Source organism: Aedes aegypti, chromosome 1 (assembly GCF_002204515.2).
Source record: "Aedes aegypti strain LVP_AGWG chromosome 1, AaegL5.0 Primary Assembly, whole genome shotgun sequence".
Classification (NCBI taxonomy): Eukaryota; Metazoa; Arthropoda; class Insecta; order Diptera; family Culicidae; genus Aedes; species Aedes aegypti.
The window spans coordinates 246043077-246067270 of NC_035107.1; the positions used below are offsets into that span (position 1 = coordinate 246043077).

Below are 24194 nucleotides of genomic sequence, written 5' to 3' on the forward strand. Positions count from 1 at the left end.
CTTTAGATTCAAATGATGAAAACAGTTGATGTTTTATACGCCTATGAATGATAATTGCAACTCCCCCACATGCCCCATCAAGTCGATCATTACGATAAACAAAAAAGTTAGGATCTCTTTTGAGTTTAGATCCAGGTTTTAAATACGTTTCGGTAATAACTGCTATATGCACGTTATTAACCGTAAGAAAATTAAACAGCTCGTCCTCTTTACCATTCAGAGAACGAGCATTCCAATTTAAAATATTTAAATTATTATTTGGATCCATTAGAAAAACGTAATCCAATAACAATTTGATTTGTAAATTTTACACCTACTTGGACTGCTTCAGTCATAGTGGTGGCTTTGAACATTGCATCAATCATTAGATTCAATTGTTCAGTTAGAAAATTAAAATCAGAGGCAGACATGTCATGTGATTTCCCATTGGAATTTCCGGTAGACGAAGAAGCGGAGTTACCTGTGGCGGTAGGGTTTTTTCCATTTGATTTGAAACAAGTAGAATGGGTACCCATGGATCGAACAGGGGAGGAGTTCAAATTTCCTGCTACGATATCGGCAAACGATTTTCCATGGGTAGATACATTCGAAATAGAAAGATTCGAACGGCTACCCGACGGAATAAAATTAGTTTGTGAATGAGCATGATTATGATCTTCCTGATGGGTATGATTCATGATCAAGCGATCGTTAACTGAAAAATGAGCATTGTTCGATACTCTACCAGGCAAATTCCGGAAACGACCGTTATCGTAACGGATATTATCTTTCATCTGCCTGGCACGAGCCTCAATGACCTTTTTGCGTGAAGGACAATTCCAAAAATTGGACTTATGGTTAGCCCCGCAATTACAACATATGAATTTGGTGGTATCTTCCTTCACTGGACAGACGTCTTTGGCGTGAGAAGAACCTCCGCAAATCATGCATATAGCATCCATGCGACAATTTTTTGTACCATGACCCCACTTTTGGCACCGACGGCACTGAGTGGGGTTCTGGTAATTTCCTCCAGGTTTCTGGAAATGTTCCCATGTCACACGGACATCAAACAAAAGTTTTGCTTTTTCTAAAGCTTTAATATTATTTAGTTCTTTTTTGTTAAAGTGAACTAAATAAAATTCTTGAGAAAGCCCTTTCCGAACAATGCCAGATTGGGTTCTCTTTTTCATAATGATTACTTGGACTGGGGAAAATCCAAGTAAATCATTTATTCCATTTTTGATCTCTTCAGGTGATTTATAGTCACTTGAGAGACCTTTCAAGACAACTTTGAACAAACGTTCAGTTTTGTCGTCATAAGTAAAAAATTTGTGCTTCTTCTCTTCAAGATGTTTGAGAAGAAGCTCACGATCTTTAAGAGTTTCCGGCAAAACGCGACAGTCTCCTTTCTTTGCGATTTGGAAGGAAACCTTGATTCCCCTAATGGAGTTCAAGATCTCCTGCCTAAATCCCCCAAATTCGGAACAACTGACCACGATAGGCGGCACTCTTTGCTTCCTCACTTGAATCAAAGAGCCTGGGCTAGAGGCTGCTTCGATTTGGTGTTCGGAAAATTTGTCTAGAGCATCGAACTGATTGCTCATTTCGATACAATTATTCATTTCACCCTTGGAAGAAAGTTCGCATTCCGGGGAAACGTCCTTTCTTCCATTCTTGCCACGTGTAGTGACAGTTTTAAAACCCACTTTTTTGGAAGGAAGTAGTGAATTCAGAGATTCACCCTTCCTTTTGTTAGTTGTTGATACCATGTTTAATTAATAAACGAAAGAAGACGTGACCTTCGAAAGGTTTTTTCCCAAGACGGTGTCCAAGAAGGATTACCACCGCTAGCTTTCGCCAACGGGTCCAACGAAAAATCGAAGGCACGGGTCCAAACAAGGATCGTAAAGGGATCAATAGTAGAAAAAATAGTACTGAAAAGTACTGTTTTAGTAGCACTGAAAAGTACCGTTTTTAATTTTAGCACTGAAAAGTACTGTTTTTGTAGCACTGAAAAGTACTGTTTTATTGCTTTAGGTAGTTTTTAAGAAAACTTCCAAGAGCAGAGAGAATTCGTGTACGCACAGCACGAAGGTACGATGCGCACTGTGGTCCAGAGTTGTTTTTCCCTTTTTCTCTCTGTTACCCAATTCGAAACGTGCATTCGCAGTAGACCGTTGAGTAATAGATCGTAATTGACCATTGAGTGAGAACCACAGAGCCTAAACCCAGTGGCGATTCCCTAACCTCAAATCTACCTGTTCCACGATTGGAATTTCTTGAACTTCAGCAACAAATTTGCATCTAATGAGTAGAGATTAGTTAGAAAGGACGATTTTAATCATAAACTTTTTGGTTTATAATCTAAATTTGTCGAAATAGTCATTTTTAGAGTCGTAGAACAGGTAGAAAGTGAGGTTACGAGTCGCCACTGCCTAAACCCCATGTGCTCCCCAGATAGCCGGGTTATGTGAAAGTTGCGAAAGTTCTATTTAAAAAAGTTATTTATACTGCAATTATTCCACTTATTCCTCCGACCGTTCCTACACAAATTCGTTCAGGGATTAAATTTGATATTTTTTAAAGAATTTTCAAAAAATCCTGCAGAATATTATCCAGAAATTTGACGGATTGTTATCAATTATCATAGCAATTTTTAAACGAAATTCTCTAAGAAGTCCCCAAGAGTTACTTTGAAACTTATACAAGCTTCATCACAGTTTTCTTGCGCATGCTATATCTTTTTAATTTTTCAATTAAATCGCTATCGGTTTTCTGCACATCGTTCGACTAATGTTGTATGATGTTGAGAGGATAAAAAAAAATCCACCAAAATAATTAAATATCACACTAATTAAGAACAACGATTTTTGGAAGTTATCAAAATCAATCATTTTTAGAAATTGGCTGAAAAAATCTATTTTTTTTTTCAAAAAGGGCTTTTTCTTCAAAAGCTCCATGAATGAGAAGCCTTCTAAGAAAATCAAATATTTTTTGTATCAACAATTTTCCAGATATCATAAAAATTGATTGATTGATTTTTTAGAGAGAAATACAATCATTTTCTCTTTTTTCCACTCCCACAGGTACGGCGTCCGCTGCATAAGCTCCGTAGTTCCCGAAGTAAAACTGCCGGAATATCCACTAGTGAACGAACCGGTGCTAGCTTACAAAAAGGGATCGAAAGAGCGCAAGGAACTCGAGGCGGCCCTCAAGAAGACCGCCTCCACCTTAGAAGATGTCCCGATCATCATCGGCAGCGAGGAGTTCCGCACCAACAACGTACGGCATCAGGTGATGCCGCACAACCACAGCAAACAGATCGCCAAATTCTACTGGGCCGACAAGAAGCTCGTGGAGAAAGCCATCAAGACTGCCACCGAAACGCAGGTCAAATGGGACCGGACACCGATCAGCGAGCGGATCAAGATCTGGCAGAAGGCGGCCGACCTGATGGCCGGGCCCTATCGGGCAGAACTGAACGCCGCCACCATGCTCGGCCAGGCCAAGACTGTGATCCAGGCGGAAATCGACTCTGCCGCGGAGTTGATAGATTTCATTAGGTAATGAGGGAGCGTGTGCTTTTTTGAAACCATTCTTGAATTGAGTTTTTTGTTCTTTTCAACAGAATGAACACCGTCTATCTGAAGGAAGCCACCAAATATCAGCCGATCAGCGAAAACAGTAAGGTGACGAAGAACTCGTTACGATTCCGTGGCATCGATGGATTTATCGCGGCCGTCAGTCCGTTCAACTTTACCGCCATCGGTGGAAATTTAGCTTATACTCCTGCTTTAATGGTGCGTTGTGGAAAATTCATGATTCAAATTTCATTCATGATTCAAATTCATATGCGTAGAAGGCACTGCCTTCGCATCAAGTTGGTTAAAAAACTATCAAATCTCGATTACTTTTTCATATCGACATAAGTAACTTTTACACGGATCGCAGTAGGCAGCGCGCGCCAACGGATGTGTTGAAAATTGACCTGTCTCGTTTTCATCGTCACCGCAAATTATTAAATTCGGCTGGTGGAACGACTGGTGTAGTTTTTGAAAATTTGTTTATAGCATTCTTTGAGTACTCATCTTGCCCCGGGTTCCCCTTTTGAGTTTTTATAAAATGAACAATTTTCCATGAATTTATTCAATTTTCAAATTGTCCCAATTTTTAGGCAAATGTACTACATCTGAACAATTTTATAAAGAACTTGATCAATCATAAGAAGCATTGAAATTTACTGCCCATAAATGCATGTCAGTCCCATGTTTGCTGGATTTCCTATTCACATGGGACAATTATGCGTGTATGGACAGTTTAGTTTTAAGTAAGGTACCGTGGGGCAAGTGGGTAATGGATTTCGCATAGTTGGGATTCTTCAAATTCTAGAGACCTTAAATTAAAGCAAATGAGGTCGAGTATTTTTTTTTTAGCTTGACTCCCACCAAATATAAGCAGTATACTGAAATTGATTTTTATGGAAAATTGAAGAAAAAAGTAAAGTAAATTCGACAACATTATAAATGCAACATTTCCAATGTTAATTCTCACATCATGGGACAGCAATTGCATTTCTGCTCTGTAGAATTTCCACCACTCATTATTTGTTTTTAAGAAAATCGGATATGACGTCGGATATCTCTTCAAGAGAAATCAAACGGAATCCTTTGGGAAAGTATTTAGAAACTTTTTTATGTGGATACACCTATACCCCATTTTTTTGTTTTGCTCTAGCTTTATTATATAGACATTCCACAAGATTTCCGTGCGTTCTCTTATATTGGAATTTTTCAATCAACGTCTTCCTTTTAATCGACTGTCCGAAGTATGTAAACATATTAATATCGTAATATTTGGCAACCTTTTTTTAGAGAAGTTCCATGATTTGGCCATAGTAATAGCATTTAACGCTTTGAGTATAGTGCTTCTTGATTTATCAGCACGTTCTGTTGTTCTATGATAATTGCGAACCTTTTATACTTATAGCTACATAAAGAGAAAACACAAATTCAATCTCTAATGAGAAACTTTTCACTTGCCCCACATGATTGGAAAATTGACAGTGTTTCAATTTAGTTATTTTTAGGTCTATGTCAAATTAATTCTAAAACTTTTTTTATTGCAGTTTAAAACTGTCAGATTGGACAATTTAGAAGTGGTACAGAAAATTATTTTCCGCAACTTTTTTCTACTGAAAATATTGAAATTAGATTGCACGCCGCCAACTTGTTTCGGAGTGATAGTTGACAGGTTAACAATATTTCGCTCTATCATGCAATAATGGCTGAAAATCTCAGAAATCTCTTACCTATCGTAATGTTCTCAATGGCCTCAAAGGTTTACGCATAAGTTTAAAACGTTAATTCACATATTCAGTAAAATATACCAATTATTTTCACTTACCCCATTTACCCACTTGCCCCGAATTTTCATAGGATTTGAGTAAATTTGAGATGACATTCAATACTTTTCTATCATTCCAATGATAAAAGTAGAAAGACATATTTTCATCATAGTCGAATAGTAGATGATACCTATGACCTTTACGATCGATAAAGTTTTCTGAATTCGATACATAATTTGATAGTTTTAAAACTTTTATGTGCAACCCTGTACTGCCCTTCTACGCCTATTTGTCCCATATTCTATGTAAACCGTATGGACCGCGGGACAAATATGCGTAGAATGGCAATGTATGCGTATGAATTTGAAACCCTGTACGCCAAACTAATTTATTAACACTTATAATTTCTTGTAGGGCAATGGAGTCCTGTGGAAACCGTCGGACACGGCTCTCCTCTCGAACTACGTCATCTTCAAGATCATGCGTGAGGCCGGTGTCCCGCCCGGTGTGGTCAATTTCATTCCAACAGACGGTCCCGTCTTTGGTGACACCATCACCGCCTCGCCCCATCTGGCTGGTATCAACTTTACCGGCTCCGTACCGTAAGTGTTCGTTTGAAGCGTGTGCCTTCTTGTTCTTTTGTTTGGTCTCGAAACAACATCAAGTTCAATTCCACAGCACCTTCAACCGGCTATGGCGTCAGGTTGGAGAGAACATCAATATCTACAACAACTTCCCACGACTGATTGGCGAATGCGGTGGCAAGAATTACCACTTCGTGCATCCATCGGCGGATGTCCAATCGGTCGTGAACGGAACCATCCGGTCGTCGTTCGAATTCTGCGGCCAGAAGTGCTCAGCTTGCTCGCGTATGTATGTCCCAGAATCGCTGTGGCCGCAGGTTAAGGAAGGTCTGATAAAGACCCGGGATACGCTGAAGATCGGGGATGTTACGGACTTCTCCACCTTCACTTCGGCGGTGATCGACGATAAGGCATTTAATCGAATCAAGTCGTACATCGACCACGCCAAGAGCTCAAAGAACCTGGAAATCATTGCCGGTGGTAAGTGTGACGACAGTAAGGGATACTTCATCGAACCAACGATCGTGCAGTCGAACGACCCGAAGGACAAAATAATGACTGAGGAAATCTTCGGCCCGGTGCTGAGCATCTACGTATACAAAGATAAGGATCTGGACCAGACCATGAAGCTGGTTGGCAACTCAACGAGGTTCGCCTTGACGGGTGCCGTGTTCTCCAAGGATGAGTGAGTTATGGATTACTTTTTTGGGAAAGTGAATTTCAACCAGTTTCTGATTGCAGAGCATTCCTGAAGCGTGCATTGGAGGAATTCAAACTTACGGCCGGTAATTTCTATCTCAACGACAAGTCTACTGGATCCGTGGTTGGACAGCAGCCGTTTGGCGGTGGTCGAATGTCAGGTAAGTTGGGGTGTTAGGGTCTGGAGGAAAATTAGCATTCAAACCCGGATTCAGGTTCAACTGAATTCCACATACAAAAGTTCACAACCTCTCTCGAGCCCTTATTTTGACCACTCCCTATTTTTTTTTTTTTTTTTTTGTAATGCTTCAGATATGACTTTTTTTATTTCGCCTTCCTGATAAAAATGTTTTTTGCTAACTATAGTTAGGGAGCCGGATCCTATTCATGGCCAAAGTGAATCATGGAAGTGTCCAAGTAGCTCTGCACCCTATAACCATCAAATTACTCACCACGAATTGTTCAATTTTGGTTATTTTCGTTGAACTTAAGAGTTCAGAATGTTATTAGAAATCGACAGTCAAACTCCCAACAATCCCCAGATGACATTCATATTTCATTCACGTGGTTTACTTGTAGGGGCCCAGATAGCCGTAGCGGTAAACGCGCAGCTATTCAGCAAGACCAAGCTGAGGGTCGTGGGTTCGAATCCCGCCGGTCGAGGATCTTTTCGGGTTGGAAATTTTCTCGACTTCCCAGGGCATAGAGTATCTTCGTACCTGCCACACGATATACACATGCAAAAAATGGTCATTGGCATAGTAAGCTCTCAGTTAATAACTGTGGAAGTGCTCATAAGAACACTAAGCTGAGAAGCAGGCTCTGTCCTAGTAGGGACGTAACGCCAGAAAGAAGAAGAAGAAGACTTGTAGAGTCGAAGGCTTTCACGAAAGACAGAACCGTGTTCATAGAGACTTCATGGCTTATGGAATTCCAGTTAACCTCCCTAAGGTGTTAAAAAAAAGTTACGTTTAAGGCCTTTTAGTGCGTCATCACGAAATGGCTTCTTCTAAAATCATCAACATATTGTTATGATAGTATTGGTATTTGTGTTTTTCGGGTTCGCCAATGTTACTTTAAATAACTGAAAATATCTTTGATGAATTCTCTAGGACATTCTGAAAATTTTAATGTGTCACACGGCTCAGTTCAATCAAATGCTTAAATTGGCCACTTCTTCGGGAATCCTGGAACCTGTTACGGAGCCACTGTGTTGACCAATATTGACTTAGATAACTAAGTGAATATCTCATGAATTCTGTATGAGAGTTTGCTGAAAAGTTTAATGCGTCGCATGATATGATTGCATCAAACACATGAATTGATCACTTTTCCGGGAATCCCGAAACCTTTTACGAAACCAATAGGTGGCCAACGCTGCCTTAGATAACTGAAGTCCTCTCTAATCAATTCTGTGTGAAATTCTGAAAATTTTGATAGGTCGCATGATATGGTTCTATCGAATGAAAGAATTGGCACTTTCCCAGAACCCCTCAGGGAACCCAAGAATCTGCCATGGGAATTCATATGGACAATGTTGCCATACTCAGATAGCAGTGTCTTGGATCAATTTGTTAAAAAATTCTGCAAATTTTGATGTGCGTGGCTTGGTTCCACCGAAAACTTAAATTGACCACTAATCCGGATGCCCTGGGAACCGTTTAATGGCCTTCGGTAATGGCCCCTTGGCCACTTGTTAACCAGTAGTGCCCTGAACAACTAACCAGTTGATTAGATACCATTTTCAATGCATTTTAGACAACATACAATGCTGCCCATAAAAGCATAACTGTCCCATATTGATTTTCGAACCAACCCCTTTTTTATCGCTACATTCATGTTTTGATATATAGTTTACCATGCATATTTAAATTGTCTCACTTTGTTTGAAAATATTGTGGAAAAATATGAACTTTGTGCAGTCCCATATTATGAATAAAGGCATAACAGTCTCTGTATAAACTTCCAATCTAAATAGCAACTTCAGAACGTGAATTGTGTTCAAGTTTATATTTTTACCCGATTAATAGAAGCAATATGAGTAATCTGAGCGGTAGTGCTAAATGAATATGACATGCAGTAAGGTACTAGAAATTTTTGAACATTTGTATGAAAAGACCATCTTAAAACTTTGAGCGCTGTTTTCTCAATGCCTGCTTTTTCCATAACGGAGAGTAAAGCTTTTATGAGCAGTATGTTTCACAATTTACAACAAATGCATTTTGCTCTTACAAATGCTCTTGCAAAAATGGCCAAACCTTGATCCCTTTGGCACCGGTTCTGAGCGGCCAAGTCCAACCAAACCAAGATTTTTAGCCAGATTCACAAAATATAAGCCTTGACGATAATTTTGAGTACAAAAACATTTACATTTGGCGAAAAAACGGCTGCAAAATTCGTATGTCAAATCCAGGTCAATATGACCCGAACACCTTAAACGTAACTTTTTTGTCCAGCCCTTCACAATTGTTCTCCAAAAAAATTTCAAACGTGAAACTCTTATTTTCCACAAAAGATTTAACCCTTTCTTTTCCACAGCTTTGTTCGACAATTTAACTATCAAAATGGCGTTTCTAAAAAAAAGTGCGTGAACAAAAGTTGTTCCAAATAAACTATATTATTTAAAACCAAAATAAAAAAAATGATTGTTTTTCAATACTTAGTTGATTGTTTTTCAATAGTTTGACCCTTAGGTCACTTATTTCGATGTTTGATAAGACAAATGAGCGTATAAATTTATTCCAATTATTATTGAGCTACTCGTACCAATTCGGTTTAGTCCGCGTTCGTCGAGAATCGATGGATCACTTGTGCTACCATGGGAAAGAGAGGGTTAAAGCACCAAATTTCATAACAATAGGAAGTAACAAACAAAAGTTGTGGCGCTTTGAAAGTGCGTTTCGGGTCATATTGGCCCGAACACCGTAGCAAGGTTAATTGGTTCCAATATGGAATATCTTGACATCCTGACGACACAGAAGGTCCATGCCATCTACAAAGTTTGTCGAAGGTACAAGACGGTTTTGAAAATTATTGCACACTTAGAATTAAACACAAAATTCTGTAAAATCATCCACAGATTCAGTTCAGTGAAATATGATTTTACGGATTTTTCGGTGAAACACAATTGTTTTCAATAAACTGTCAAAAATTGACCAAATGTTCTGTAAAGGCGAAAAAATCACAAAATTCTGTGGAACTTTCACATTTAGTTCGGTGAAGATGAAACAGTTTACTACTTTCACCAAAAATCTGTGAAATCAATTGTCGGCCATATTGACAACCGCTGGCTGATCCAGAATACTTCTTTCATCTAAGAACGTTAAACAAAGTGAAAAAATAGTGTTGCAATTTCAAAATGTAACTTACTACCGTGGATAGAACTTCCAAATAAGTCTAAAGTGGTTGATCTTTCTGTAATTTTCAGTTTTATTGTTATAAGTTTGAATAAACATGACCAGTGGAAAATAGAGATGAAGTATTTTCACTTTCTAACGGTGTTTGAAATTCCAATTTTTGCGTTGGAGCCTCTAAGTACATCTGTGTCGTTCATTGTTTGAAAGCAGCACCACTTCGAAGTGATTGGAATAAAATCAGAACCCCGAATATACGAAGTAAAAATACTTTTCCTTTTAACAGGAACTCTGTAAACATATACCGACTCGTCCGGTGAAAAGCATATTGAATAGCCAATAAATCACAGTAAATTTGTAAAACAGTACCGAACTGTTCGGTGAAACATCTAAAAACAAATATTATACTCACAGAATATTTGTACAAACTCACCGAACACTTCGGTTCTTTTGACAGATGAGCTCTATCAAGTTTTACAGATCGTTCTGTGAAATAAGAAATCACCGAACGGATCACCGAAAAATCTGCTGTTGAGATTTCGGTGAAATTTCACAGAAATCTGTGATAAATTCTAAGTGTGTGGATTTGGGCTCTAAGAGTAGATGCCGAAAATTGATGTTCGACGCCATTTTGTAATCCAAGATGGCAGAACAGCAGGGCGTTCCTTATTTTTCGAAAATTAGGAATGTTGTAAATTCGTCATTGTAAAGTGCTCGTTTTAGTAAGAAAAAAATCAGGTAAAAATTTGAGGTCCGTAAGTTTACGCTAAATGGTCCCCCAACGGCCGTGTAGCGGAATCAAAGTGGACTGTATTCAAAATTCGGCTCAATACGGAAGAGGAAAATAAAACGCGGCCATCCGCTTGAGCTTCTCTAAATAACTGATTTTATTTGGACTTCAGTGGTATGTGTGACATAAATGTGTTATGCACTGAACGAAATGCATTTTTAATTCACAAAACATCCTCCGCCGTTGAAATCCTTGGATTTTAAAAGTCATCTGGCTTGTCCTCTTCTGTATCTATTGGAAGCACACAAATGTACTTCACTGCACGCTTGATGATGGAATTTTTCGTTCGCAAAGTGATCACCCTTGGATGGCCGTCTTCACCTGGATGTAGTTCGGTTATACGACCGAGGCTCCACTGCAAAGGATGCAGATTGTTATCTGCAACTAACACCAGAGCTCCAATCTCGAAATGGGCAGGGGTAATTGCTGTCATGTCGTTCGGGTCATCTGAGGAAGGCGTCAAGGGCCTCGAATTCAGTGTCGCTTCAATCTGGCAAAGAACTTGTACAGAGCTCTTCAAACGACAGCGTGTGTCCAGCAAGAATGGGCCGCAAATGGTGTTTTACCGATTTCACCCCAGCCTCCCACAGTCCTTCGAAGTGAGGACTGCGAGGCGGAATGAACGACCAGTCGATGTGGGACAGTCGAAATACTTTCCTGACATAAAGTTTTCCGGACTGAAGCGGGAATCGAACCCACACTCCTTGACACGATGCGGCTAAATGCTTGGTAACACTAATGGCACGCCCACGAAGCCCACAAATTTATTTTGCAATGATGATTTCAATTATTTTGAGAGTTACACTTAATGGCGTTCAGTAACAGTAGGGGAAAAGCACCAATTTTCGACCCATTCATACGATTTTGGCCTACTTTGTATGAAAATCCGAAAATTGGCACAGATTTCTTGTAGGTCGAAATGTATTGCTGTTTGCGTTTGACGTGCAAATCTTGCTCGAATGCGTTCCAAATGCGGTAACACAAACTAATCAAAGGACACTTAGCAACCATGATCCATATCACCGCCAACCTAGCAAAGAAAAGCGATTTTTGCTTTTCCTCTAATTATTACGGATTTAATGATAGATAACCTATTATTATGTATCCGGTAAAAATAAAGACCAACATTTATTTATAATTATTGTTTTTTCGGGCCCCGTGCGTCGCAGCTAATATGTGAATAGTGCGCTGTGTTCATAAAAATCGTAAGAATACAGCGCCACACTAAAAACTGATTTCAAAATGCGGCGCGTTGAGGCGCGTCGCGAGCCTCGCTGGCGCGATACGGTTTGGTGGCGGTGCGACAATATACAGAATTTATCGTGTGCGCATAATTAGGAACATTACAAAAATGAGTGCCCAGAGATAGAAACACAAACACCCCTGAGAAGATGTGAAAATAAAAAAAAATCATTACCTAGTGAAGCATACGATCGATAAGTATTTGCTCTCAAAACTTCAGAGTATTTTGGTGTATTGTTTTATATTAATTACAGGTAATTGAAGTTTAAAAAACCTGAAGTGCACCGAATATGGGGCCTTCATGGTACGCCGTTTTACATAGCAAATTGACATGAAACATGTTTTGTTTGATAAAACACATTCGTATGTTAGAGCTGATTTTTTTTCCGAATCAATTCGAAAAGTAAAAGAAACAGTAGTTTTTCTTATATGTATAAGAACGCAAATATAATTATTAACAAATGAATACCCTCCCATTGCAGGAACCAACGACAAGGCTGGTGGTCCACATTACGTCCTCCGGTGGTCAACCCCTCAGTCCATCAAGGAAACCTTCGTTCCGTTGAACGAGGTCGACTATCAGTATATGCGTGAATAAGCAGCAACGGCGATTGTCACCGAATAATATCTCGATCTAGATGCACTACCCACAGCATCGCAGATGTGATTTGAAAGAAGAACACATTTCTTTATCCTTGCTTGCAACAACCGTATCCCGTATTTTGTAGATGATTTCCCCTACCCCGTTCCTTTCTTGCCTCGAAAAACTTACGAAATTGTTAGATGCAACACCATTGCGTATTGTGCACCATTTCTAGAAGTATTGTTTAGTCTCGATAACAATTAAGGCTCCGATCATTGCTCATCGCATGCTTGAGAGGCCAAGTGATATCCGATTCTCGATTTGAGTTTCATATTAGGTAATCCTTGCGTACGTTTAGAAGATTGTACTATTAGCATACTATCCACTTAGGTAAATCCAAGTCACTTTGTTTTGAATTAAAATTGTGTATTATTTCTACTAATTATGTTCCTTTGTTTGTTTTTCATTTTGTTACCCGATGTTAAGCTTTTAGCTTTCAATCCCTGGTTATCTGAGCTTTTATATTGCCATCAATAAATTCATACCATTGACAATATGACGAAGAGAGGAGATAATTTCTATATAAATTAGAAAATTATTTTACTGGATGGAAACAGTATCGGAAGTATATAACCCATACGCTATAGAACACATAAAACTAACTGTTGTTACTGGAATGGAAATAAACCCCTATCAATGGCAAACCAACCAAAAACGATAGTAACCGGATCATAGTAGTTGTGTTGGAAGTAAAATAAACCAATTTGTCAATCACACTCAAACATACAATGTTTAATGCAACCAAAATTTTGGTTCCCGCCATATTTGCAGCATACCATTTTGCTCCATCATGTCCGAGTAGGTACCAATCAATGCACACTAAGCAAAAACAATACACACACAAATTCATACATGCAGCTAGGTCTGATGAGAACGATCGAAATTTGGCAAACGTGCCGCGGCTGAAATGCGAAAAATGCTCTGGTAACTACTGTGTAGTGGACAGTGTATTGCTCTGGAGCCCCCACGATACGACTCCGGGGAAATGTCCGCTATTCAGGTGCTACCGTCGAATGTGTGCAAAATCGTAACATTAATGGATAACCCAACAGCAACGTTGGGTCAAACTGAGATAACTACCTAGCGTATAAGAAGGGCGGAAATCGAGTTAATAAATGTTTGAAACTGGACTGTGCGTCTTTCAAATATGTTAGAAAATATGAGAAATGTATTTTGATATGCTCCATTTGTTACTCAGACACACAGAATTTTTGTCACTAATTTCATTCATAAGGATATCCTCATATTTTTTCATAGTATCCATAGGTCCGGCGGCTTCGATGAAGACCACGCTGTACGCAGTGCAAGAGGACCTGACGACCCTAAACGTTCGGGGCAACTGGTGAAGTTTCGCACAAGACCGACGAAGATGTAGCTCTACAATACGCCCGGCAATGGCGTGACGCTACGCTGTAACCATCAAGGTATCATTTGTATTGGTATCCTTTGTTATAGGTACCGATACAAAAAATCTTGCACAACTTCGAAACAAAAGCTTTTTGCATACGCCACCTTTTGGCGAAGCTTTCAGTGGTGCTTTTAACCTAAATACCTTTTTACCACCCATATCACCTTGGATAGGTTTTCGGCTTTCTTGATGAAAATTCTAATAAAATAAACTATATATTCGGATTTCCGAGATCGTACTGTATTGTATCCGTTACACTTGTAGCTGCAGGCGTCATAGCTAAGAACTCACGCACTGAGTATTATTTCGTAGTTATAATTTTAAAACAATTTAGACATTTCAGAAGGTACCGCGGGGCAAGTGGGTAAATGGGGTAAGTGAAAACAATTGATATATTTCACTGAATATGTGAAATAACGTTTTGAACTCATGCGTAAACCTTTGAGGCCATTGAGAACATTACGATAGGTTAGATATTTCTGAGATTTTTCAACCATTATTGCATTATAGAGCGAAAAATTGTTAACCTTCCAACTGTTACTCCGTAACAAATTGGCGGCGTACAATCTTATTTTAATATTTTCAGTGGAAAAAAGTTGCGGAAAATAATTTCCTGTACCACTTCTTAGTTGTCCTCTGTGACAGTTTCAAACCGCAATAAAAAAAGTTTTAGAATTAATTCGACGTAGACCTAAAAATAACTAAATTTAAACACCGTCAATTTTCTTATCAGGTGGGGCAAGTGAAAAGTTTATCATTAGAGATTGAATTTGTGTTTTCTCTTTAAGTAGCCATAAGTAAACATGGTTCGCAATTATCATAGAAAAACATAACGTGCTGATTATTCAAGAAACACTATACTCAAGCGTTAAAAGCTATTAGAAATAGTGGAAATTCTATAAAAGATGTTGCCAAACATTACAATATTAATATGTCTACTTCGGGCAGCCAATTAAAAGGAAGACGTTGACTGAAAAGTTGCAATATTAGAGAACACACGGAAATCTCGTGGAATGTTTACACACCAAATTTTTATTGCTGTAAATCAGCAAATTTTTGCTGTTTTTTTTTTGTGCTGTAAATTCAGCAATCGATCCAGCAAAATAAAATTTACTGATCTTTCAGCAAAGCAAATTCTCATGAAACTTACAGCTAGTTTGCTGACCATCCAGCAAAGTACATTTGAATTTGCTGATCAATCAGTACTTGATTTTTTGTTATTCTAGTGAAATCTTTTGCTGGTTTCCAGCAATTTCGGATCGCCAGCACCCGGCTGGAGAAAAATTATGGAAACGTTCATTATTGTCCTTATGAAAATTTAATGAAATGCTGTTGCTTTACATGCCATAAACATTTATTGTGACAAAAGTAAACACTATTTTTCTGCACTTTGGGGGAAAGGGAAACGTAGAGGCAAAACACCGTCTGCTGTTCTGGTATGGTGTCGATCCTTAAAAAACACTCCAATGATTATTCAATATTCAGTATTCAACTGATTATAGTATGTACTTACTAAATACGTTATTCCGATTGATGTACATAAAATTTGTCTAGAAACACCATGCGAGTGGAAGAGAAATTTTTTATATTACAAAACTCATAAGTTTTTCGGTTGACAATAACAACTAATGTTTGTTGGTTTTTCAGCAAACAAAATATTACTGATGCGAATTCAGTAATAATGTTTGCTGGTTTATGGCAAATTTTCAAATTGATTGCTGGTTATCAATCATCTGACATACAGATTACTGATAATCAGTAAATCCGATGGTGTTGACAAGTATCCAGCAAGTTAGATTGCTGAATTACAGTAAAACATCTCAGAAATGCTGTACATCAGTAAAATGGTGTATTGCTGAACTAGTTTCAGCAAACGAAATTGCTGGATCATTGATCGAAAATGTGGTGTGTATGTAAAGCTAGTTCAAAACATAAAAATGGGATATAGGTCTATCCACATAAAAAAGATTCTAAATACGTTATTGAAGGATTCCGTTTGATTTCTCCCGAACAGTTATCCGACGTCATATCCGACTTTCTCAAAAACAAATAACGAGCGGTGGGAATTATACAGAGCAGAAATGCAATTGCTGTCCTATAATGTAAGAACTAACATTGGAAATGTTGCAGTAATAATGTTGTCGAATCATTTCAACTAACATAACTGAACAGAAGAAAATTCAAATGAAAATAATAACATTTTCTTTATTTACATATTACTTATGTTATTGTTCATTGGAAAGCCTTAACAAATGTTAAAGCTTATAGAAATCGTGGATATAACTGTTTGTTTTTGAATTTATTGTTCAAAACGGTAAACTTTTCACTTGCCCCACTTTTGGGGCAAGTGAAAAGTAAGAAGACATTTTTCAAAAACTTTTTCTGTATTTTTTTCTTCAATTTTTCATAAAAATCAATTTCAGCATGCTGCTTATATTTGGTGGGAGTCAAGCTAAAAAATATACACGACCTCATTTGTTTCAATTTAAAGTCTCTAGAATTTGAAGAATCTCAACTATGCGAATTCCATTACCCACTTGCCCCACGGTACCTTATAAAATAAAGGTGGCGATCTTACCCTATCAACAGTGGTCGGTTTTACCTCGCTTACGCAATTTTCACAACTATGGCCTTATTTCAAAGCTAAATATTTACAATTTATATTTCACTTTGCTGAAGCATATTTCACATTTATGTGAATGCATGGACGGGTAATTTGTTATGTTTTTACAAAAAATTCCTTCCGAAATCCTTAAATGCTCTCTTAAGGTTAAATTTAGATCATATTCAATATCGATGAGCAAAAACTTTGTTTTTGATATTTGTTATGAAAAAATGAAAGTGAATATCACCCTAAATGGTTCAGAATGTCAAAAACCTTATTTTTATGGAAAGTGCTTGGTGAACTTTCAAGAAAACCGCCATTTTCATGCCAAACGGAAGGTGGTCCGTCTTACCCCGGCGGGCGCTCTTACCCCGTCTTCCCCTACAATTTCTGGGAATATTTTTCATCACGCTTGGCACCCATTTACGATGAACCAACATAAGCTTCTAATCGTCGCTGAGGGCACAATTGCAGACAAACTTCTAGAAAATCTGGACAAACATTAGAGAATGGCCCTAGATGTCTTTAGCCTTCTTTAGAAACGTGACTGTTGAGCCCTTTTCAGTCCGCCCACGCAAATACCACTATCAGGAAGATCTCTTCTTGAAAGTGGTATTGGTGAGCGCGATGGAGTTGAATTGGGCTCAATAGCGCAGGGTGTCCAGCGCACCTAGAAATCGGGAAAACCGGGAAGCACAAATCACCGGGAGAAAACCGGGAAATATGCGGGAATTTCAATTAACGCCGGGAAAATGGTATGAAAATGTTCATCATTTCAATCTCAAGCTTTATTGACTAGTAAAAGTATAGAATATGGAAACATAATAGTCTAAACGAAGACTTGTATTAATCCAGTAATTAATTAGCCAATAAGTTAAAATTAAATGAAGAAAATTCTTGCGAATCGTGTTTTTTCATGAAATTAAATGTTACAAAATACAATGTTGGGGTGTTATGAATTACATTTTTTTAAGCAAGCTTTCAATTCGCGATGCTCCAACTTTGTGGGCCTCGTGGCCGTGCGGTTAGTGTCGTCAGGCATTTAAGCGCATCGTGTCATGAGGTGTGGGTTCGATTCCCACTTCAGCCATTGAAACTTTTCGTCAGGAATGTTTCTCGGCTGTGCCACTGGTGCATGCTTGTCCGTTGTCTAGTGTTAAGTTTCAGTCTGTGCAGCTAAATGGCTGAAGACGGTGTCCGTGTCTTTGCAAAACCAATTTTCTATGAATCTTAGCTAGAAGTCCATCCACTCAATACTTAGGTTTTATTGCTAAAATTATATTTTAGCATCCTTAGGATAATATTGTTTCAATCATTTTTAGGAAGCATCTTATAGGAAAATTTACCCAACTTTTAAAAACAATATTTATATGAATTTGATGTATCAATATAGATATAACAAAGCTTCTCTTAGGAATATTGAAAAGTATTTTTCCGAATATATTTGGAACATTTAAACCTATGATCACGAAAGTTTTGATATTCGCTTCTTGTTTTATAATGTAAAAATATTATAAAACTTCAATCCATTCCAGAGTTATAACTATCTGTTATTTTGTCAGAAGTAATTGCCCTGAGAAAAACTATCTGAGTTTTTGGGGACATATAATATATAGAATAAGCTCCGAATGCTCTATGAATTTCCATGCTTATGAACGAAATTTTTGACAATTTATAAACTCTTTTTAACGTCTACCAACACTGTGTGGCTATTTTGAATTGAAATTATGATTTATTCTACAGTTGGGTAGATATCATGCAAGCAAGTGGTCAAACTTTTAGTTATACTAAACATTTTCATAAAAATAATAAATTCCACGGTTAAGTTAAGTTTGCCGTTCCCATCAAGAAAAGTAAAATTTTCTGCGACAAAATTGATCAAGAAATTTTCTAGTGCAAGCTCAATTCGAAATAAAATTTCACTTGCTATAAAAAAAATAATTTTTTGGTCATTTTTGAAAAGAAATTTAAAAGTGGCGGCAACCGGGAATATTTTTGAAACTCCGGGAAAAAACCGGGAATTCGAAATTGACTTTTCACTGGCCACCCTGATAGCGTCTTGCAAAGCCGTTGTTTACCAGTGTCGATGTGCCCATTTCAAATGTTTGCCCAGAAATATGGAATCTTGTATTGCCAATCAGACACCTACTCTTTCAAAGTGTTGTGCTAACCGTGTTGGCAGGCGCGTATAATTAACAATCCAAAGGTTCTTGTTCAATTCCGGAGTCGCGCTGATGTTTTTTTTTGTGATTTTGTTTTTGGTCAACTATTTAATTGACACCGATTAGTTGCCTGCCTCTCTATTCAGGCTCAACGTATTCAACGAAAACGCCGGTAAAGAGAAGCGACGAAGATTTTTCGTCGCGACTAGGAGCTTAGTTGATGGTTGTTGAGCGTTGTTTCACTCTCTCTTACCACTGCATGCAAATAGTAAGCACGTGGTATATCTTAGCTTAGCTAAGCTTAGACTGACTACACATATCAATGGTTGGTATTCCATGTTGACCGAAGTCAGTGAAGATGCAAAAAGAACCAACTATAAGTTCGGCTAGGATTGGCCATAATCTTATTCAGTATGCTTAATTCAGTGCCTCTGTCCCTTGCAGTCAGATAGGATAGGGGGAAAGAATGTTAGCGTGTAACCTTTGCTATTTGAAGACTGTGTTTACCTCTGCATCCCCACAAAGGATATTGGGAGGGATGTTTGTTAATGGGGAGGATCGTTAGGTCACAGAATTCACTTTGATAAGCGATTAGACCATGATAAACAATTATTTGTGAGATATAAACCTGCCTATAAATATTATATTTTAATTGACATAAAAAAGTTCCAATTAGAAGAAAATAATGTCGAATCTTGAAGTGATGAACCTTTCAAAGTTTGTTGAACAAATAGCTAAACGCAACATTCCTACAGCTGTCAGGACGAAAGCATGTGTTATTAGAGTGATGCAAATTTTGAAATTTTGAATTTTATATACAGATTACTATGGAGAACGTCAACTTTTTATGCTTAGCCCTCTATCTCTTTGTCATAATATTTTATGGAAAATTGAACAAACTCTTCTCATGTGAAATCCTTTCAGCTACAACTTTGCCGAAGACCACATTTTGTTTGGACGTCTGGATAAATTATTATTCATCATCATAAAGTGGGTTTACATTTCACATGCTTCACCAACTGTTCGGCAGGCAACAGTGGTGCTCATGGCGGTAAGAATAGATCAAAGTAATCCAGGCTACTATGTTCCACAGCAAAAAGGCAGTGTTGCTCTGAAAATAATTGAATGATCATCTCAGCATGATTTAGACTTTAAAAAGACACTACACGTTAATGCTTCCAGTGGGCTATTTGCCCTTTGAAGGAAGCACCACACTAGACAACGGACTAGCATGAAACGCCCAGTGGCACAGTCGGAAGACATTCCTGTCGAAAAGTTTTCCGGCCTGAGGCGGGAATCGAACCCACACTCCTTAGCACGATGCGGCTAAATGCCTCGGTGACACTAACCGCACGGCTACGAAGCCCACGCAAAGTTATAGCAGGGAAGATTTCACATTTAAAGAGTTTGTTCACTTTTCCATAGGTTATGATGACTAACAGTAATAGGACTGAATACAAAAGGTTTGCCTTTCCATATAAATTTCAAATGGCGTGTGCACAACCAAATCTCTTCAAAATCACTTCAAATTTTGGGAGAATGATTTTCATCATAATTGACACCGATTAAGTATAGAGGAACAAAAACTTCAAAATTTGCATCAGTATAATGTGTTGACATGTTTTATTCCTATGGAAATAAAAAAAAACTCGATTGGCTGGACTAAAGAGTCTAAATTATAAAGAGACGAAATCTGATCATATTCAAAATAAATCAGCTAGCAACTATGCCAAATCTATTACGCAGCACTGCCAATGTTGAATCCCACGCTAAAAGTAAGTCACAGGTTTTATGTGTTGAATTTTCACAGGTTTGGGTAACGAATGAAAAATTGACTGAATGTGTGGAAAACCATTGTAATGAGTAGAGCATTCTTTATACAAAGCATGAAAATTGCAACCGACACTCAAGTATAGAAATCCTTTATAAGAGAGATTCGCGGAAGCGGACATTTCTGTCAAAGTGTGAGCCAATCGAGCAGCGAGAGCTGTCAAAGTGTGAGCCAAACGAACATGCGTTATGTTTGTTTTGAACTTTTCTTGAGGAGTAATGTAATCCGCTTGAAATTATTTCGGTAAAAGTAATTTTGCATGAAGCAAAACAATGAAATGTTTTACTTTTTTGAATTTTTGTCAATGCGATTTTTAGTTTTTGATTTTTTTGGCTGTTTATTAGTTTTGATAAGTAGCTCAAAGATCTATAACGAAACAAAATACACTTTATAGCAATGAGGAAGTCATGTCCATGTTACAATATTATTCTCGACGCCGAGCAAAATCAGCACTGCTGGTCTGTTGCCAAATCATTCCATTTTACTTCCGCTTATCTCTCTATAAAGGATCACTACTCAAGTATTCAGAAAATATGCTACTTCAGAAGAAGCAAAATTTTCGCGAGTGGTAACATTTTTGTGTGAGCCGTTTTCAGCTTGTGTGAAAAAGTGTTTGACAAGTCTCCTGCTCGATTGGAATGACATTGACAGTAAACTTGGAATTCCAATTGGAACATTTCGCTTCTTTGCTTATTCCCCGCATAGCAAAATACAATTTGCCTAAGATTCCAAACAATTTCGATGATATACGCCAAATGGTGACATTACATGATAGTGGGCAGATGTAGTAAAACAATTTGGGACATCCAACTCGTGATAAATAGTGGCAATGTAAAACAACTGTTCACCGAATGGTTCGTGCTTGTATTTCCGTAACACACTCACATAAAAGCATTTTACTATACGTTACAGAATTTTAACAATTTGGAATATAGTAAAGTGCATTTGTGTTAGCGATGATAAATATTATGCTCACTGTGAAAAAATAACGCTAACTGCATAAGTTTTTACAATGTCACACAATTCTTTCGATTTGACAAAACGAGTTTTTTCGAATCTTGCTATGGAAAGATACTCATATCTCGACCAAAAATATTTAAAAGAAATTTTGATCGTTATCAACCATAGTTGTAATGATCTCTGTATTTTTTTAGTGTGTTTCACTTTGCAGTCGTTGCGCTTCTGTCAAAACTCAGACCAAAACAGAAAAAAAACAGAATGTTTTATCTGATCCGAAGCTAAACGGTTGAAAAGCTCTTTTTTCGGTTAAAATTTAATTCTTAAGTACCTATCGTGTTTCGCGGTTAGATAGCAAAACCCTAATGGTAAGTAGTAATATCAACAAATCTACTTGTGCCGTGCGTTTCAATCGATTCGTAATCTCTCTAACATCCCGTGTAGGTTATCACCGTCAAGAGCATGAAGGTGGTTACTTGCCTACGCAGGAACGTTTCATTCAAGGGCCGAAAATCAGGCACTCTTGATACCACCAGGTACGTTAAGGGAGTTGCTTCACTCTACCTAACTATCAAGGTAAGGCAAAAGATATTATCAATTTGAATTTACTCAACGATTTTCCCATATTTCAGTTTCCAATAAACCACAGTACCGCCAATAAAACCAGAGCAACCAAGACGGCAGATACTTCCGTTTCAAAACGTTGAACAGTCTACGGCCACACTTTGAAGACTCCATTCCGCAACAGAAAAGCAAGCGCCGAAAAGATGATCATCTCCGAGTAGGAGCAGTAAACCTATAAACTGTTTAGAAACCAAAATGAAAAATCCTCACACATCTTTAAATTCCTACAATGTTGCACAACATGCACAAAACAATACGCAGAATCAGGGCACTTGTGATATTTTTCTTAAATAATGTTTCAGTTCCCGATGAAGCTTAGCCTCAATTAATTCTGTAATCATGATCTTTTAAGGAATAATAAATTGTATTTAATAATAAACACGATTTATTTATTTTAAATAGATCAATGGAACAAATGGTACGTGTGATACTTCAGAATTGATAAACAGTTTTTATTTGGAATTGATTGAAGTGCTGTGACTGCATTGAAATTGCCAAACTGTTTCAAATGGAGTTGAAGATTTATACACAAGTATTTATTTGTTCCATTGTTTCTTATTTAATGTGTTCATTAATTATTCTTATATGGTGTACCAACAACAGAGCAGTACAGTATAGTGTAAAAATACCATTATCCACCATAAATCAATAATTTGCTTTACAGTATTTTTTTTGTTCCAATTGTATAGTTCAACTGTTCTCAAACTGTTTGTGTTATAGTTCTTCTTCTTTCTGGCGATACGTCCCCACTGAGACAGAGCCTGCTTCTCAGCTTAGTGTTCTTATGAGCACTTCCACAGTTATTAACTGAGAGCTTACTATGCCAATGACCATTTTTGCATGTGTATATCGTGTGGCAGGTACGAAGATACTCTATGCCCTGGGAAGTCGAGAAAATTTCCAACCCGAAAAGATCCTCGACCGGTGGGATTCGAACCCACGACCCTCAGCTTGGTCTTGCTGAATAGCTGCGCGTTTACCGCTACGGCTATCTGGGCTCCGTTATAGTGGCTGTGTTATAGTGGATTTGGCAAAAATGTGGATGGTATATCGACCATTCAATAAACTGTAAACAAAAATATTTGTTCGCGAAAATTGGCGTTTTGAAATGGTTACATAACTTAACCGCCTATTCCCCACATTGTTATTTGTCCAATAACCATTCCCCGTACTGTCGAAATTGTTTCGGGTACAGTGGACTTATTGTTATTTTAGACGCTATACGAAATTATCCAAGTATTGTCGCAAATTGTTGTGGATGGTTTCGGAAACAGTACACGAATGGTTCAGATTTATGCGGGTCGTCATCAAACGTCAACATCCCACCGCAAAATCGCTAGTGTTTGGAGGGGATTTTAACCTCCCAATTGCCAAATAACCTCCAAATCATCACCTCCAAGTTAGTTCTAATACACTCCGTTATATGAAATATGGTGGCGCGTCGATCGTCGCAAGTTTACCGTTAAACCAGGTCCGTCACACTCGGGCTCAGATTGGGTACCACTTCTAGTACTGCATTTGGTCCCTCGGTAGTGCAAAAGGTACCCAAGTTTGACAGATCACAGTACGCTTTTCACGGCATTCTAGATTACCTTATGAGCCATAACATTTTGGGAAACTGCAAGGGACATGGTGGTCTTTAATTTGTCTTTGGTTAAACAGTCAATATTGTGCATTCAGAATTACTTTAGACCGAAGTTCATAAGAGAAATGAAATATCATCGAAAGTTCGCCGAAGTTCGGCGTCGGCATTCTACCGAAGTGCTACGCCGACAAAGGCAATCCTTATGCGTCGGCGAAGCACCAAATTAGAATGCCGATGCCGAACTTCGCCGATGTTTTGACTGCCGAACTTCTAATTGTCACTCGAATTGTCAATAGTTTCTTTAGGCTGGACCATTGCAGAACACTCTTCGCCACCTGACGGCAAAATTATAAATCAAACTGTGTGCCTTCCGGATGGTCTTCAC

General features: G+C 38.0%; 1 protein-coding gene and 1 long non-coding RNA gene across 2 annotated transcripts in view; both read left to right on the plus strand.

Annotated features, from left to right (window-relative positions):
* The window catches only part of LOC5566485 (delta-1-pyrroline-5-carboxylate dehydrogenase, mitochondrial), a 38353-nt gene extending 24586 nt beyond the window's left edge, over positions 1-13767 (plus strand). Inside the window, exons 2-7 of the mRNA XM_001650825.2 lie at positions 3069-3545; positions 3611-3782; positions 5741-5928; positions 6005-6595; positions 6652-6770; positions 12477-13767. Coding sequence (XP_001650875.1) covers positions 3069-3545; positions 3611-3782; positions 5741-5928; positions 6005-6595; positions 6652-6770; positions 12477-12592 — 1663 coding nt within the window. The 3' untranslated portion in view covers positions 12593-13767. The remainder of the gene's footprint in view (positions 1-3068; positions 3546-3610; positions 3783-5740; positions 5929-6004; positions 6596-6651; positions 6771-12476) is intronic.
* An 8108-nt stretch (positions 13768-21875) lies between these two features.
* Positions 21876-22359, plus strand: LOC110674651. The gene is made up of 3 exons (XR_002499068.1): positions 21876-21968; positions 22045-22176; positions 22233-22359. It is a non-coding gene; the product is annotated as an uncharacterized LOC110674651 (long non-coding RNA).
* Positions 22360-24194: the final 1835 nt, after the last annotated feature.